Below are 13,330 nucleotides of genomic sequence, written 5' to 3'. Positions count from 1 at the left end.
CATGCAAACACAACTATTAAAAAAAAAAAACACACAACTGTGAAGCAACCGCTCACTCCGAAGTAAAACACTTATGGCCAAGCCTTAAAGATAAATGAGAACTAAAATATCTGATAACCATGGCAAGCAGAGCATCTTAAAAACTGGTTCCTGTATTGTGAAGTGTATATAGAAGTGCATATAGATATGATTTACTGTATAGACAGAATTTTATTTCATAAATAAAACTACATTGTGCTGTTTATAAACTTCTTGATACGAGTATCTAGGGTAAAGCCTACCACATTTAATCAAGAGCATATCTATGAATTTCCGTGTACTCTATGTGTGAAGTTTGTGGCTTGAGCGAGTCAGTTAGAGAGAGAATGGGAGAGGTGGAGTGAGAAGAGGAAATGCAGTCTGCGTGCAACTCTTGAAAAGTCCATTCGAGTTCAGTTGCAGAGCTGATCTCCAGCTTGACGAAAATGCCTAACTACACAGTGACTGTCGCCACAGGCACTCAGTGGTTTGCTGGAACGGATGACTACATTTATCTGACCCTGGTGGGATCTGAGGGATGCAGTGAGAGAACCCTCCTGGATAAACCCCTCTATAATGACTTTGAGAGAGGAGCGGTAAGAGACTTTACCTAAAGTAATAGTTGCCTATGATCGCAACCTATGCTGCATTAGACCTTTGAGCTCCTTTTGAAGAGTTTGACTTGTTTTATCTGAATTATATTTAACATATAATGCAAATAATGTAAAGAATTATATTGCATGAATGAAATCATATATTAAAACCGCAATTTTTTCCTCTTTTTTTTAATGCTTTAGTGTTTTTTCTTTTTTGCCTGTTAAATAGTTTGACTCAAAAACTATATAAACTATATAAACCACAGGAATGAGGAAAAGGCTGATTAAGTTAAAAGTGGAAAAGATGCTGGTAAAAATGCAATATAAAATTTTGGGTATGATTTGTCCCATATTCGATAATCAGGTCTTTATGGCTTTAACTAAAAATCAAATAATCTCTACAACATAACATAACGTCAGAGTCAAAGTGTACTGTAAGTGTATTGCATCGTATAAACGAAAAAATTGTTTTTGTTAGTTAAAGTTAGGTTTCCAAGTCAAAAAAGGATTGTTTTAACAAGAAAATACCATTTTCAGTTCTTTTATTTTAAAACACCTGTTTAAATCAATGTGTCACTTGCCAATTCTTTTATTCGTAAAATCAACTTCCTGAGTGAAACTTATTTCATCATTTTTCAGTGTGCACTTTATAGCCAGTGTCTTTCATCCTTTTAATCAAACCGCAATCTTTAGAAGAAAACTTGTTTAATGTCTTTGAACTAGTTTTACAGTGCATCTCTAAGTGAAATTAGTCTTGAAGTGTCAGACCAAATATAAAAGATCAAAAAAAAAGATTACTTACAGGAAGGCTGTTAAACCTACATGCATTTTGTTGGAGCTACTGCATTTCAAAAACACCTAACATTAGATGTAATTCAAGGTGGACTCGTATGATGTTAATGTGGGAGAGGACCTGGGTGAAATCGCACTGGTGAAAATCGAAAAGAAGAAATACTGGATGCACGATGACTGGTACTGCAAATACGTCACGGTGAAGACACCCTATGGAGATTACATTGAGTTTCCTTGTTTTCGCTGGTTAGTTGATGACAAAGAAGTGATCCTCAGAGATGGCAGGGGTATGTTCTGATTGGCTTGTGCATTTCTTCCTATAATAAAGGTCTGGACTTTACCTTAACGTAAGGTTTCAATGCTTGCTGTGTTTTTCAGCTCGATTGCCACAGCATGACAAGACTGGAGTGGCGAAACAGCACAGGCGCAAAGAACTGGAACAAAGACAGAAGACATACAGGTTTGATGGAACTTTACAAAAAGAGTTTAAACACTAAAATATGGTCTCCAGGAAAAGTGCTTTCCTCATATGCACATGTGGTTATTGGTTAAGTCTATGATTTCATCATAACAGAACATACCATTCATTTTCATCTTTCTCACAGACAGCTATACTTTGATGATTCATTTATATAGCTACTGTTTAATCTCGACCCTGTTTCGTAAATAATTCTGTGCACCGAGGTTTCATATAGAGGGTATGCTTGTGACGTACCTTTGTAAATTCCGGGTTATCAGTGTTGCATATCTGCAGGGTCACACTATAAAAAAAACTCGGCTTGGTTAAATAACGTCTCTTGTCCGTCAGCTGAGTTTATATTGCTGACTGGACCATCCCGTTTCTCCTGAATATACTGTTTTGACCATAACTGTAAGAATAAATCGCTCTTACCGCCATAATGGCAGTTGGCGTTACACAGATTTCCCCCTTGAATGAAAAGTTTGTCATCATTTACTCATGTCCTTACAAACCCGTATGACTTTCGTTTTGCAGAAAATAAACGAGTAAATAATTACATATTTAAATTTGGCCTATTTAGATATTTTGAAGAATGATATGAAGGTGTGTAGGTGATGACAGAAGTTTTATTTTCTGGGTAAGCTATTCCTTTAAAATGAGAGTTTAAAAAGACAGTAACCTTGGGTTAAGATCATTTGAGAAGTCCTTAAGGGATAGTTAACCCAAAAATGACAATTCTCTCATCAATTACTCAACCTCATGTTGTTTTAAACCTGTTTGAGTTTCTGTATGGGTTTCTATTCTGAACAAAAATTAAGATATTTTGAAGACCAAACATTTGACTTCCATTGTATTTTGTTCCATTCTGTGGAATTCAATGGCTACCGTCAACTCTTTGGTTACCCACATTAATCTTTCTTGTGCTCAACAGAAGAAAGAAACATATAAAGTTGACATGAGGGTGAGTAAATGATGACAGAATTAAAATTTTTGATGATTCACCCTGAAACTCTGAAACAAAATACACCGCATCAAAGTTGGTGACTCTGCCAAGCTCGTGAATATTTAATAAGGCAAGCGCTGTTCAGTTAATGATTGGTTGCTGCAAAAGCGTCGTTTTCTAACCCGCCTACCGTAAACACAGAGTAAAAACGTTACTACACTCAAATTAAAATTTTGTCATCATTTACTCATGTCCTTACAAACCTGTATGACTTTTGTTCTTCTGCAGAAAAAGTAAATATTTTGCATATTTAGATTTTGCCTATTTAGATATTTAGGTATTTTAAAGAACAATATGAGGGTGTGTAAATGATGGCAGAGGTTTTATTTTCTGGATAAGCTATTCCTTAAATGAGAGATTAAAAAGACAGAAACCGTTAAGCTAATTTAAAAAGTTTTTATGCAAACCCTTCCTTCTTTTCACACAGGACCCACCCACTTTATCACAGTAGACCACCCTTTTGGAACCCTTTTCAAATCAGAGGTGTGAAAAAACACTGCTGAAGCAGAGGGGTTTTATGACACTTTAGGGATATTTAACCCAAAAATTCAATTTCTCTCATCATTTACTCAACCTCATGTTGTTCCAAACCTTTTTGAGGTTCTTTCTGTATGAGTTTCTATTCTGAACACAAATGAAGATATTTTGAAGAACTTTGGTAACCAATCAGCTGACTTCCATAGTATTTTTTTTAATCCTGTGTATGTCAATGGCTATGTGAACTCTTTGGTTACCCACATTCTATGTTTTTTGTGCTCAACAGAAAAAAGAAACACATAAAAGTTTTGGAATGACATGAGGATGATTAAATGATGACAGAATTTATTATTAATTTTTTTAGCTGAATAATCCCTTATGAAAACAGTATCTGGTATCTTTGATACCATGCCAATGATACCACCAGCACCGCATGTCTGACCACACTGCCCAGGAAATCCTGTTTTTAACTGCGGAAATTTTAATTTATTGCATAATCATGGCAATAAATGATTTGGTGTTGATATAACAGAGAGTTAATTTTAAAATATGATGCTGTGCTTGATGTTAAAGATGGAAGGAGTGGCACCCTGGCTTCCCTATGAGTATAGATGCCAAAGCTCACAGCGAGCTTCCACGAGACATTCAGTTTGACAGCGAGAAAGGAGTGGACTTTGTGCTCAACTACAGCAAAGCGTAAGATTCATTTTGTTTGATGACTTTGCATATTGCATTCTGGAATACCATTTACTGTGCAGTCAAACAGCTGTTATTTCCATTTTATGCACATTTGCATGTTTTCAGGTTTTTTTAATAGAATCTTTTGCATGTATCTCTAACAACAAGGTCTGAATACAAACATGCATTGTTTCTGTAGTATTGTACATTTGCACTGGCCCTAAAGAACTGTGTTGGCCTGTGCTCATTTAAAAGTGCGACTGTTAAAAGAGGGAAATTGCAGATACGGTGGACTGTGTTGTAGATATAAATAGTTTTGAGAAGTGTCATTCGCAGTCACACACATACATGTGTTTACCGTGTTTAACACCCATATCTGCAGGAGTTATCAGAGCAAAACTCATTTTTAATGCATGAGGTCCAGGGGTCAAGCTCAGAATGTGTGAAAATTGCTACTGTAAAAAACTGTGCTTATAAAGTTCAAATATAATATAATATAATATAGAGTTAAAAAGAATAGCATTTGAAATATATATATATTTTTTACTATCAGTCTTTACTATCACTTTTTATCTATTTAACACATTCTTGCTGAACAAAAGTACTAATTTCTTTCCAACAAAAACGAAAGAAACATTACTGACCCCAAACTTTGAACGGTAGTGTATATTATTAAAAAAGATTCCTATTTTAAATAAATACTAAAAAAATAATTAAGCAGCACAGGTATAATTATAATTATTGCACAGGTGTGGCCACAATAAAAGGCCACTGTCTAGTCAGCATCTTGATATGCCACACCTGTGAGGTGGATGGATTATCTCGGCAAAGGAGAAGTGCTCACTAACGGAGATTTAGACAGATTTGTGATCAATATTTGAGAGAAATAGGCCTTTTGTGTACATAGAAAAAGTCTTAGATCTTTGAGTTCAGCTCATGAAAAATGGGGGCAAAAACAAAAGTGTTGGTCGGTGTAATTGCATTTAATATTTAAAAATAATAAAAAATAATATTTTAACTATAATACATTTTCATTTATTTGCTAATAACATGCAATTAAGTGTCCAAAACATTACTTGAATACTTTAAATATATTCCTTTGAAGCATATTATTTCTGTAATATGTAGTACTCTTTTTTAAAAAGTATGCTATCCAAAACCTTATACCAAATTGGAAAATGGCTTTATTGTTCATGACATATTAATTTAATTTTTCGCCAAAATAATATAAGTAAATATCTCTCTTTTTATTTATTATTTTGATGCATTTAATATAACAAATCATTGACCATATGTGCAATTATTTATTTGACTGTGTTTCATTCCTTAGGATCGAAAATCTCTACGTAAACCAGTTCATGCACATGTTTCAGTCCTCATGGGGAGATTTTGCAGACTTTGAGCGTATATTTGTGAGAATTAAGAATACAATATCAGGTTTGTACAGCCAGCATATTTAATCTGTACAATATCTTTATCAACATTGCACATTACACACAGTTATCCTATCCATCTCACAAACACTATTATGTCATTATAATACAAAAAAAAAAAAAAAAAAAAAAAAAATGCATGGAATTTGTAGCATTGCATTTTGTTTACTCATATGTCCATAAAATGTAGGCCTGTACTTAATATTTTTAGATTAATCTTAGGTTTTACACCACACTCTTAACAACAACAACAACAACAAAAACAACAGTTATTTACATTTTTAAGGCACACAGCTGCTTTCAAATTTGTTGTATGAATCAGGGTCGGAAATTAAAGAGGGCTCATGGCAAAAATTGCCACCAATATGACCAAAAATGCCCCACAAAGGGGCAACAAATGTCCTGCACAATTAAACAATGCATTACAGATGTCGCGATTCAAATTAAGTGTGAATTGCAGCGTTGAGCCTCATAACCAATCAAACGCATTTCTGTTGAATTTAGGAATGCACTGGCCAATCAGAGACACTTAGATTAGTGTGCACAGAGAACGCTGGAGCTGTGTCATCATAAACAACACAGTCCAGATACAATGAAAATAAAATATTAATTTCGTCGTTTTAGTGAGTATAACGGGAGTTTGTGCATAACTTGCGCTAGACTAGACCAACGTCATGGACCTACATGTTTGTCTGTGAAGCAAAAATGTGACGAGACACAAAAGGCAGGCACAAAATGTCTGTAGGCTAATTAAATATTTTTAATGGGACTAAATTTGTATTTAATGTGATTATAATTTAATAAAAACATTAGAAATTGATAATTATAACAGCGAAATTATATACAGAACGCCACATTATTACTAACTATCGCGAGTTTAGGCAAAAAAATCGTTATAATCACTAAAGTCTAACGTTACACTGTGAAATGAATCTTTTACTTACATTGTACGTACATCTGTGTTTTGTTTATGATGAGAGAATTCAAGAGTTGCGTGCACTCAACAAAATTGATGAGTTGAGCGATGACTCATCTGAACGCCTCTGATTGGCCATAGTATTCCTAAGCTCAACAGAATAGTGTGTGATTGGTTTTAATGCGCAACGCTGTAAAAACGCTGTAAAAACGCCTACAAAGAATTAAGGTGCAACATGAGCAGATCTTAATCTAATGACGCAATCGACACTTTCTATTCAATTTCACTTTGTTACCAACAGACGCAATAGATTTAATTTGTTTGTGCAGGGGCATTTTTGTCCAATTTAGTGGCTTTTTGCGCAAAGTTCCCATGGCCAGGGGAAAGTTTAACCTTATGCTCTGCCTATGACTGTTTTCGTGTCGATATAATCATTATTACAACATAACCAGCAATATAGGACAGTGATTTTTGTCATAATATTGCACTTCAGTTTTTTTTTTTTTTTTGTTTTGTTTTTACATAATTTAGGTACAATTATAAACAGTCTGTTGTTATTGACAACAGTTTAAAAAAATGGAAATCAATTCTAGGGGGTAAATATTGCCCCTTACAAGTTTACAAGTTACATTACAAGTTAATTTCTGACCCTGGTATGAATGTGTAATTAATGTTAAAATTTCTTTAGGTCATGTTATTTTGTATGACTGCTTGTGTCTTTTGCACAGAATATGTGATGGAGCATTGGAAGGAAGACTTCATGTTCGGATACCAGTTCTTGAATGGCTGTAATCCAGTGGTCATCAGGAAATGCACAGAAATTCCTGACAAGTTTCCAGTCACACAAAAGATTATTGAGGACAGTCTGGAGAGGGGTCTCACACTGGAACAGGAGCTAAAGGTATGCAACACACAAGCCACGGGCATGTGCAGTATTCGCTCGCAACACATCATCTGATCATCTGAGTCCATCCGGCTTGTGATATTTTGCATGGTTTAAGTACAAATGTGACTTATCTTTCAGGAAGGAAACATCTTTATTGCTGACTATGAGTTATTAGATGGTGTTACTCCCAATGCCACAGACCCATGCACCCTTCAGTACTTGGCTGCACCCATCTGTCTCCTATATAAGAACAGTCAGAAGAAAATCATGCCAATCGCCATCCAGGTATCTAAACTACACACCAAGTGCATGTGCTGGAAACATCAGTATTAGATACACCACAATGTGTGATAAGATCATTTCTGCATCACCATTTCGTTTCTCACACTAGGTTGTGAAATTAGAAAAAACGTGAACAAAAAAATTAATAATAAAAAACAAAAAAATATTATTTCAGTTTAGAACATTTGCTTGTATGACTGTCTATAAAAACAGGCAGAATTGGTTTTGAAATTAACCTCTATATTATTGACACAGCTGAGTCAGAAACCAGGAGAGGATAACCCCATCTTCCTTCCGAGTGATGATCAGAACGACTGGTTGCTGGCCAAGATCTGGGTAAGATCTTCAGACTTCCACGTACACCAGACAGTCACACATCTTCTCAGGACACATCTGATATCTGAGGTCTTTGGCATAGCCATGTTCAGACAGCTGCCTGCAGTTCATCCTGTTTTTAAGGTAATTTCTTTATTTCCTGTATAGAATTGATTCATGTACAGTAAAAAAAAATGTCTATGTCCTACACTCTTAAAAATAAAGGTGCTTTAAAAGGTTCTTCACAGCGATGCCATAGAAGAACCATTTTTGGTTCCACAAAGAACCATTCAGTTAAATGTTCTTTAAAGAACCATATCTTTCTTAGCTTTTTATAACCTGAGGAATGTTAAAGATTCTTTATGGAATCATTTAGACAAAAAAAGGTTCTCCTATGGCACTGTGAAGCACCTTTGTTTTTAAGAGTCTATGTATGGTTGATAATACATATTAAAAGGCATCCTCTGCTCTTTCAGCTGCTGTTACCTCACATTCGTTTTACCATCGCCATTAACACGAAGGCTCGTGAGCAGCTCATCTGTGAGTGTGGACTCTTTGACAAGGTCAGCTTTTCTCTTCCTCTATTAGTTTACTTCCTCCAAAAGCACCTATTGTAATCGTTAGTGTGCTTCTTCTTTTTTTTTTTAATCTTCCGCTGTAGAAGTCTAAAAGCCCATAGAACCATATGCTAAAAAGTTGTGAAATTTGGCTCACAGAAAAAATTTCAGTCCCTCTAACGCCACCAGCTATGCAAATTTCATTCATGTTTACACTAATAACTTCTGAAACGTAAGGCTAGAAACAAAATTATTTTTCTCCCATTCTATTACATAAGTTTCCATCATCTAATAAAAAGATAATCAAAAAAAAAAAATAAATAATAATAATAATAAGTTTCCATCATGAGCATTTTTCTGAAATTTTACATTTACCAAAAAAACTACTTTGTCAAACTACTACTAGGCTGTTTGTCTGATTTTAACAAAAATTTAGCCAGATTATCTTCAGACAATTAAAAACACAAAAACAAACAAAAAATAGAATTCAAGTTAGTTTTCTTTTTTGAACCATTGGTTCATTTTTCAGAAAATTTGACTTGGATCATCTTCAGGCTATGCTGGCAAAATTAACAGATTTCATGTTTATAGACAAAACTGTTTTCATTTACTGGATCAGTGAATTTGATAGCATGATGCCGAACTGCGTCTCTGTATCTCTTGGGATAGTTCACCCAAAAATGAAAATTCTGTCATTAATTACTCACCCTCATTTTGTTCCAAACCAGTAAGACCTTCATTCATCTTCAGAACACAAATTAAGATATTTTTGATGAAATCAGAGAGCTTTCTGGCCCTGCATAGACAGCAACAGTACTACCACAGGCTGACAAGACGGACACGGGAGAGAAGAAATTGTTGAATAAAGTTTTTTTTTTTTGCCCACAAAAAGTATTATCATAGCTTCATAAAAATACAGTTGAACCACTGATGTCACATGGACTATTTTATTGATGTCCTTACTACCTTTCTGGACCTTGAATGTGGTAGTTGTGTTGCTGTCTATGGAGGGTCAGAAAGCACTCGAATTTGCTCAAAAATATCTTAATTTGTGTTTCGAAGATGAACAAAGGTCTTACGGGTTTGGAACAACATGAAGGTGAGTAATTAGTGACAGAATATTCATTTTTGGGTGAACTGTCCTTTTAACATATTGCAACCAAACCTCAAGTGAATCAATGTCACGCAGCACTGACCACACCACATCAATTTGGTGTCAGCACCACCTATTGGGCAAAGGTAATAAACAATTATGTGACATTACAAGTAATTGTAAATATAGGTTTCCAACCATTTCAATTAAACATGTCTCCAAATGTCTTTTATTTACTCTGGTCTGATGCACGTTGCCATGCCTTGCCCAATAATTGCTGCTTGCAGCTATATTGTTTTCTATATGTCTATATGTCACATAATGTCTACTGCTAACCATTTAACATTTTCGTAAATGTAAAGTCTAAATAAAAAGACAAGCAATCTGTGATTTTAAGACATGTTTTTTTGCATAATAAGGCATATGTTTGGTTTTACCTTTGGTCACTATGATGACTTGATCAAATTATGCAAGCATTCCCACTTCCTACAGCAGAAACGCTAGTGTTGAAATTTAAAACCTCAGTGTTGATGTAATTTTAAAGGGAACCATGGGTATTAAGACTTGGATGGCTTAATATAACGTAAACTATGTCTCTTACTGGTATATCTAGTAGAAAACCCATTAACATTTACATTATTTAAAAATCAACATTGTTTTATACATATTTTGGACTATGGGGGGCGCCATTATTTCGATGACATCAAATGGTTGCACTCTGTGAGCTACTGGCGCTACATGTTGCTATTTTCACCGCAGCACAATTTGGAATACACAACTCGGAAAATAAAATACTGATACGATGCCACATTGTCCGGCTTTTGGTTGTCATTTTCCAAAATTGACAAAAGTGACTCTTTTGCAACAAGAGTAGTGATGTAAGTCTTCACTGCTTTCCTAGTGATAAGAAGAAGAGAGAGTAATGGGAAGATGCCTGTGGAAGAATAAAACTTCCTAAAGACCCACGTCTTTGTTCTTTCCACTTTATCCCTGATGCCTTTGAGGCTTTTAGCAGACCATAGCTACTAAAAGAGCTTACAAATGGCAAACGCTAGATGTCATCCGGGTAGGATGTAAACATGTTGATGCTTGTCATGACGCCGCAGCCACTGAAGGAGTTTCCCAGTGTGGATTTCACTCAATATCCTGAGCCGTTTAGACTCCTTGTGGGGAAAAATCGATGGTACAGCATTTGGTTTAAGCCTATGCTTATATACATCGCCACATGTAAGTTCTATCAATAGCTGTGGTCATCGTATCAGTATTTTGTTTTTCAAGTGGTGTTGTGGTTAAAATAGCAACAGGTAGCACTAGTAGCTCAGTGAGTGCAACCATTTCACATCACTGAAATAATGGTGTCCCCCACAGTCCAAAATATGTATAAAACGTTGTGCTTTTTTAAAATAACATAAATCTTTCATGGGTTTTCTACTGCATATACTAAGCCATACGAGTTAATACCCAGGATTTCCTTTAATATAAATTACACTGACAATTTATTACAATTTATTACAAAAAAACAATTTATTGTGAAGACATCAATATTGAACAGGGTTACTTTAGTGTTAAATCATTATTGTTCAGAAAGTAATCTTGAACGTATACATCATAATATAGCAAGATGAAGTTAGCGAAGAGTAAGCAATTGCAGCTAGTTTTTGAACAAATCAGTCAAATTAATAATTCAATGACTTACTTATAAAGAAAGTCACTAGTTTTGTTCCTGAATGATTCACTACCAACTGGCCACTGAAAAATCCCCACCACTAATTCACAGAATGACAGTCTGGATACGCGCAAACACATAGTGATACAAACTTAAATCGGAACTGACTGTTCAGTTCCTGTAACATTTTTACTAAAGTATTACAGCAGTGTTTCTTATAGGGTGTTTGTATCTCTGTGTTTGTCTCATAGGCTAATGGAACCGGTGGAGGTGGCCATGTAGAACTGGTCCAGAGGTCCATGAAGACCTTCACATACAGTTCCTTGTGTTTCCCAGAGGCTATAAAAGAACGAGGCATGGACAGCCAGGAGGAACTGCCCTACTACTTCTACAGAGATGATGGCTGCAGTGTCTGGGAGGTGGTGAAAAGGTGTGTAAAGTGCAAAATGAAGCATGGACATTCAATTTGTAAAGGAATTAAAAAAAGCAAAATTTGTCATTTTCATTCAATAATTTGATATTGACTTGATGTCTTTCTAGTTTTGTGACAGATGTAGTGGACATCTACTATGACAAAGATGAAACAGTCCAGGAGGATGAAGAAATCCAGGCATTTGTAAAAGATGTTTGCAGCTTTGGAATGCAGGATTTTGACTACTGTGGTAAATATACGCCTGAACCTGAAACTTTTAGTTAGCAAATGCTCAACAACTGATTCATTTCAAGGCTACTTTAAATTCAGGCCTGAGTGTGTTCTTCTGAATGTAAATATGTTTGAACTCTAAATGAACTGTACAGTGATGACACATTATCATTTCTGCAGAGTTTCCCAAGAGTTTACAAACCAAAGAGCAGCTGGTGGAGTATCTAACCATCGTCATCTACACTGCTTCTGCACAACATGCTGCAGTAAACTTTGGACAGGTAACACACTATAATATCCTGGAAAGTAAAATGAGCAGCAAAACCCCTAGACTAATATCACTGTTCTGATGGTTTACTCCAGTATGACTGGTGTTCATGGATCCCAAATTCCCCTCCAACCATGCGGAAGCCTCCTCCTACAAAGAAGGGCGAGGTGGATTTGAAGTACATAGTGGAGAGTCTGCCTGATCGAGGACGCTCCTGCTGGCATCTGGGAGCTGTGTGGGCCCTCAGTCAGTTTCAAGAAAATGAGGTCTGAAATAAATGCATATCTACACGAATACAAACTCAGGAATGCTATGTGAGCAATGACACTGAAAAGTATGATTTTTGCAGTTGTTCCTAGGGATGTATCCAGATGAACACTTCATTGAGAAACCTGTGAAAGAGGCCATGGCGAAGTTCCGCAAGAAACTTGCAGAAGTGACTAAAGTCATCAAGAACCGAAATGAGGGAAAGAAACTGCCTTACTACTATCTGTCTCCAGACAGAATCCCAAACAGTGTGGCTGTCTGATCCACCAGTCGCACGGGACCAGAAGTGCTATGTTAGTAGTAGAAAGTGTTTTGTCAGAGTGTTAAAAATTGGAAAAAGAAACGATTTTATATATGCAAAGTTTGCCACACTCTTAAAGCACCTTTAACATCTACGCAACCTTTGCATTTCACAAAAGATTCTTTATAGTGGATAAAGGTTTTTAGAAAAATAAAGGTTCCTTTAAAAACTGTTCACCTAAAGGTTCATTAGGTTGAATGGTTCTTCTATGGCATTACTTTGAAACCACTCCTCTGGAATTTTTATAGTGCATATGTAATGTAAGAGAAGTTACATAATTCTGTATAATTTACAACTTCTGAGTAATAATAATAAGAAAATATGTTATACATAGGTTGTAGCAAGAATTTCATGCCTTTTTATTATCCTAATGTCAACATTTTGCCATTTCTACCCTTTACTTTACCAACATGTCAAACAAATGTTATATATATATATTCTTACATTTTTTATAATTTTTTTCAGCACCATTCTTGATCACAAGGGGAGCTGTTTGAAATGGCTTGTTTGCTTGAAAACACAGATTAACAGATTAATTTTTGCAATTAGCATTTTTTAAATGAATGCCTACTAATAATATTCATTAATGCATAAATCATGAGCAGTAAATTGAGAAACGTAAGCTTTGCAGGGACTGTAAAAATTGTTTTCTGTGAATAAATAAACGGGCAGCTTTTTA

At 35.4% G+C, this 13,330-nt stretch overlaps 1 protein-coding gene across 1 annotated transcript; it reads left to right on the top strand.

The window, feature by feature from the left end:
* Positions 1-395: 395 nt before the first annotated feature.
* Positions 396-13,329, top strand: alox5a (arachidonate 5-lipoxygenase a). The gene is made up of 14 exons (XM_051126099.1): positions 396-614; positions 1,495-1,693; positions 1,785-1,866; positions 3,920-4,042; positions 5,355-5,461; positions 7,102-7,274; positions 7,398-7,544; positions 7,797-8,000; positions 8,333-8,419; positions 11,424-11,602; positions 11,713-11,834; positions 11,996-12,096; positions 12,179-12,349; positions 12,433-13,329. Exons 1-14 carry the CDS (start codon positions 465-467, stop codon positions 12,610-12,612), a joined length of 2,025 nt encoding a protein of 674 aa, XP_050982056.1. The 5' UTR covers positions 396-464; the 3' UTR covers positions 12,613-13,329.
* The last annotated feature ends 1 nt before the right edge of the window (position 13,330 follows it).

This window comes from Labeo rohita, chromosome 13 (assembly GCF_022985175.1).
Source record: "Labeo rohita strain BAU-BD-2019 chromosome 13, IGBB_LRoh.1.0, whole genome shotgun sequence".
NCBI classification, from domain to species: Eukaryota; Metazoa; Chordata; class Actinopteri; order Cypriniformes; family Cyprinidae; genus Labeo; species Labeo rohita.
The sequence above is the reverse complement of the archived record's forward strand: the minus strand, read 5'-3'. Positions and strand labels throughout refer to the sequence as shown.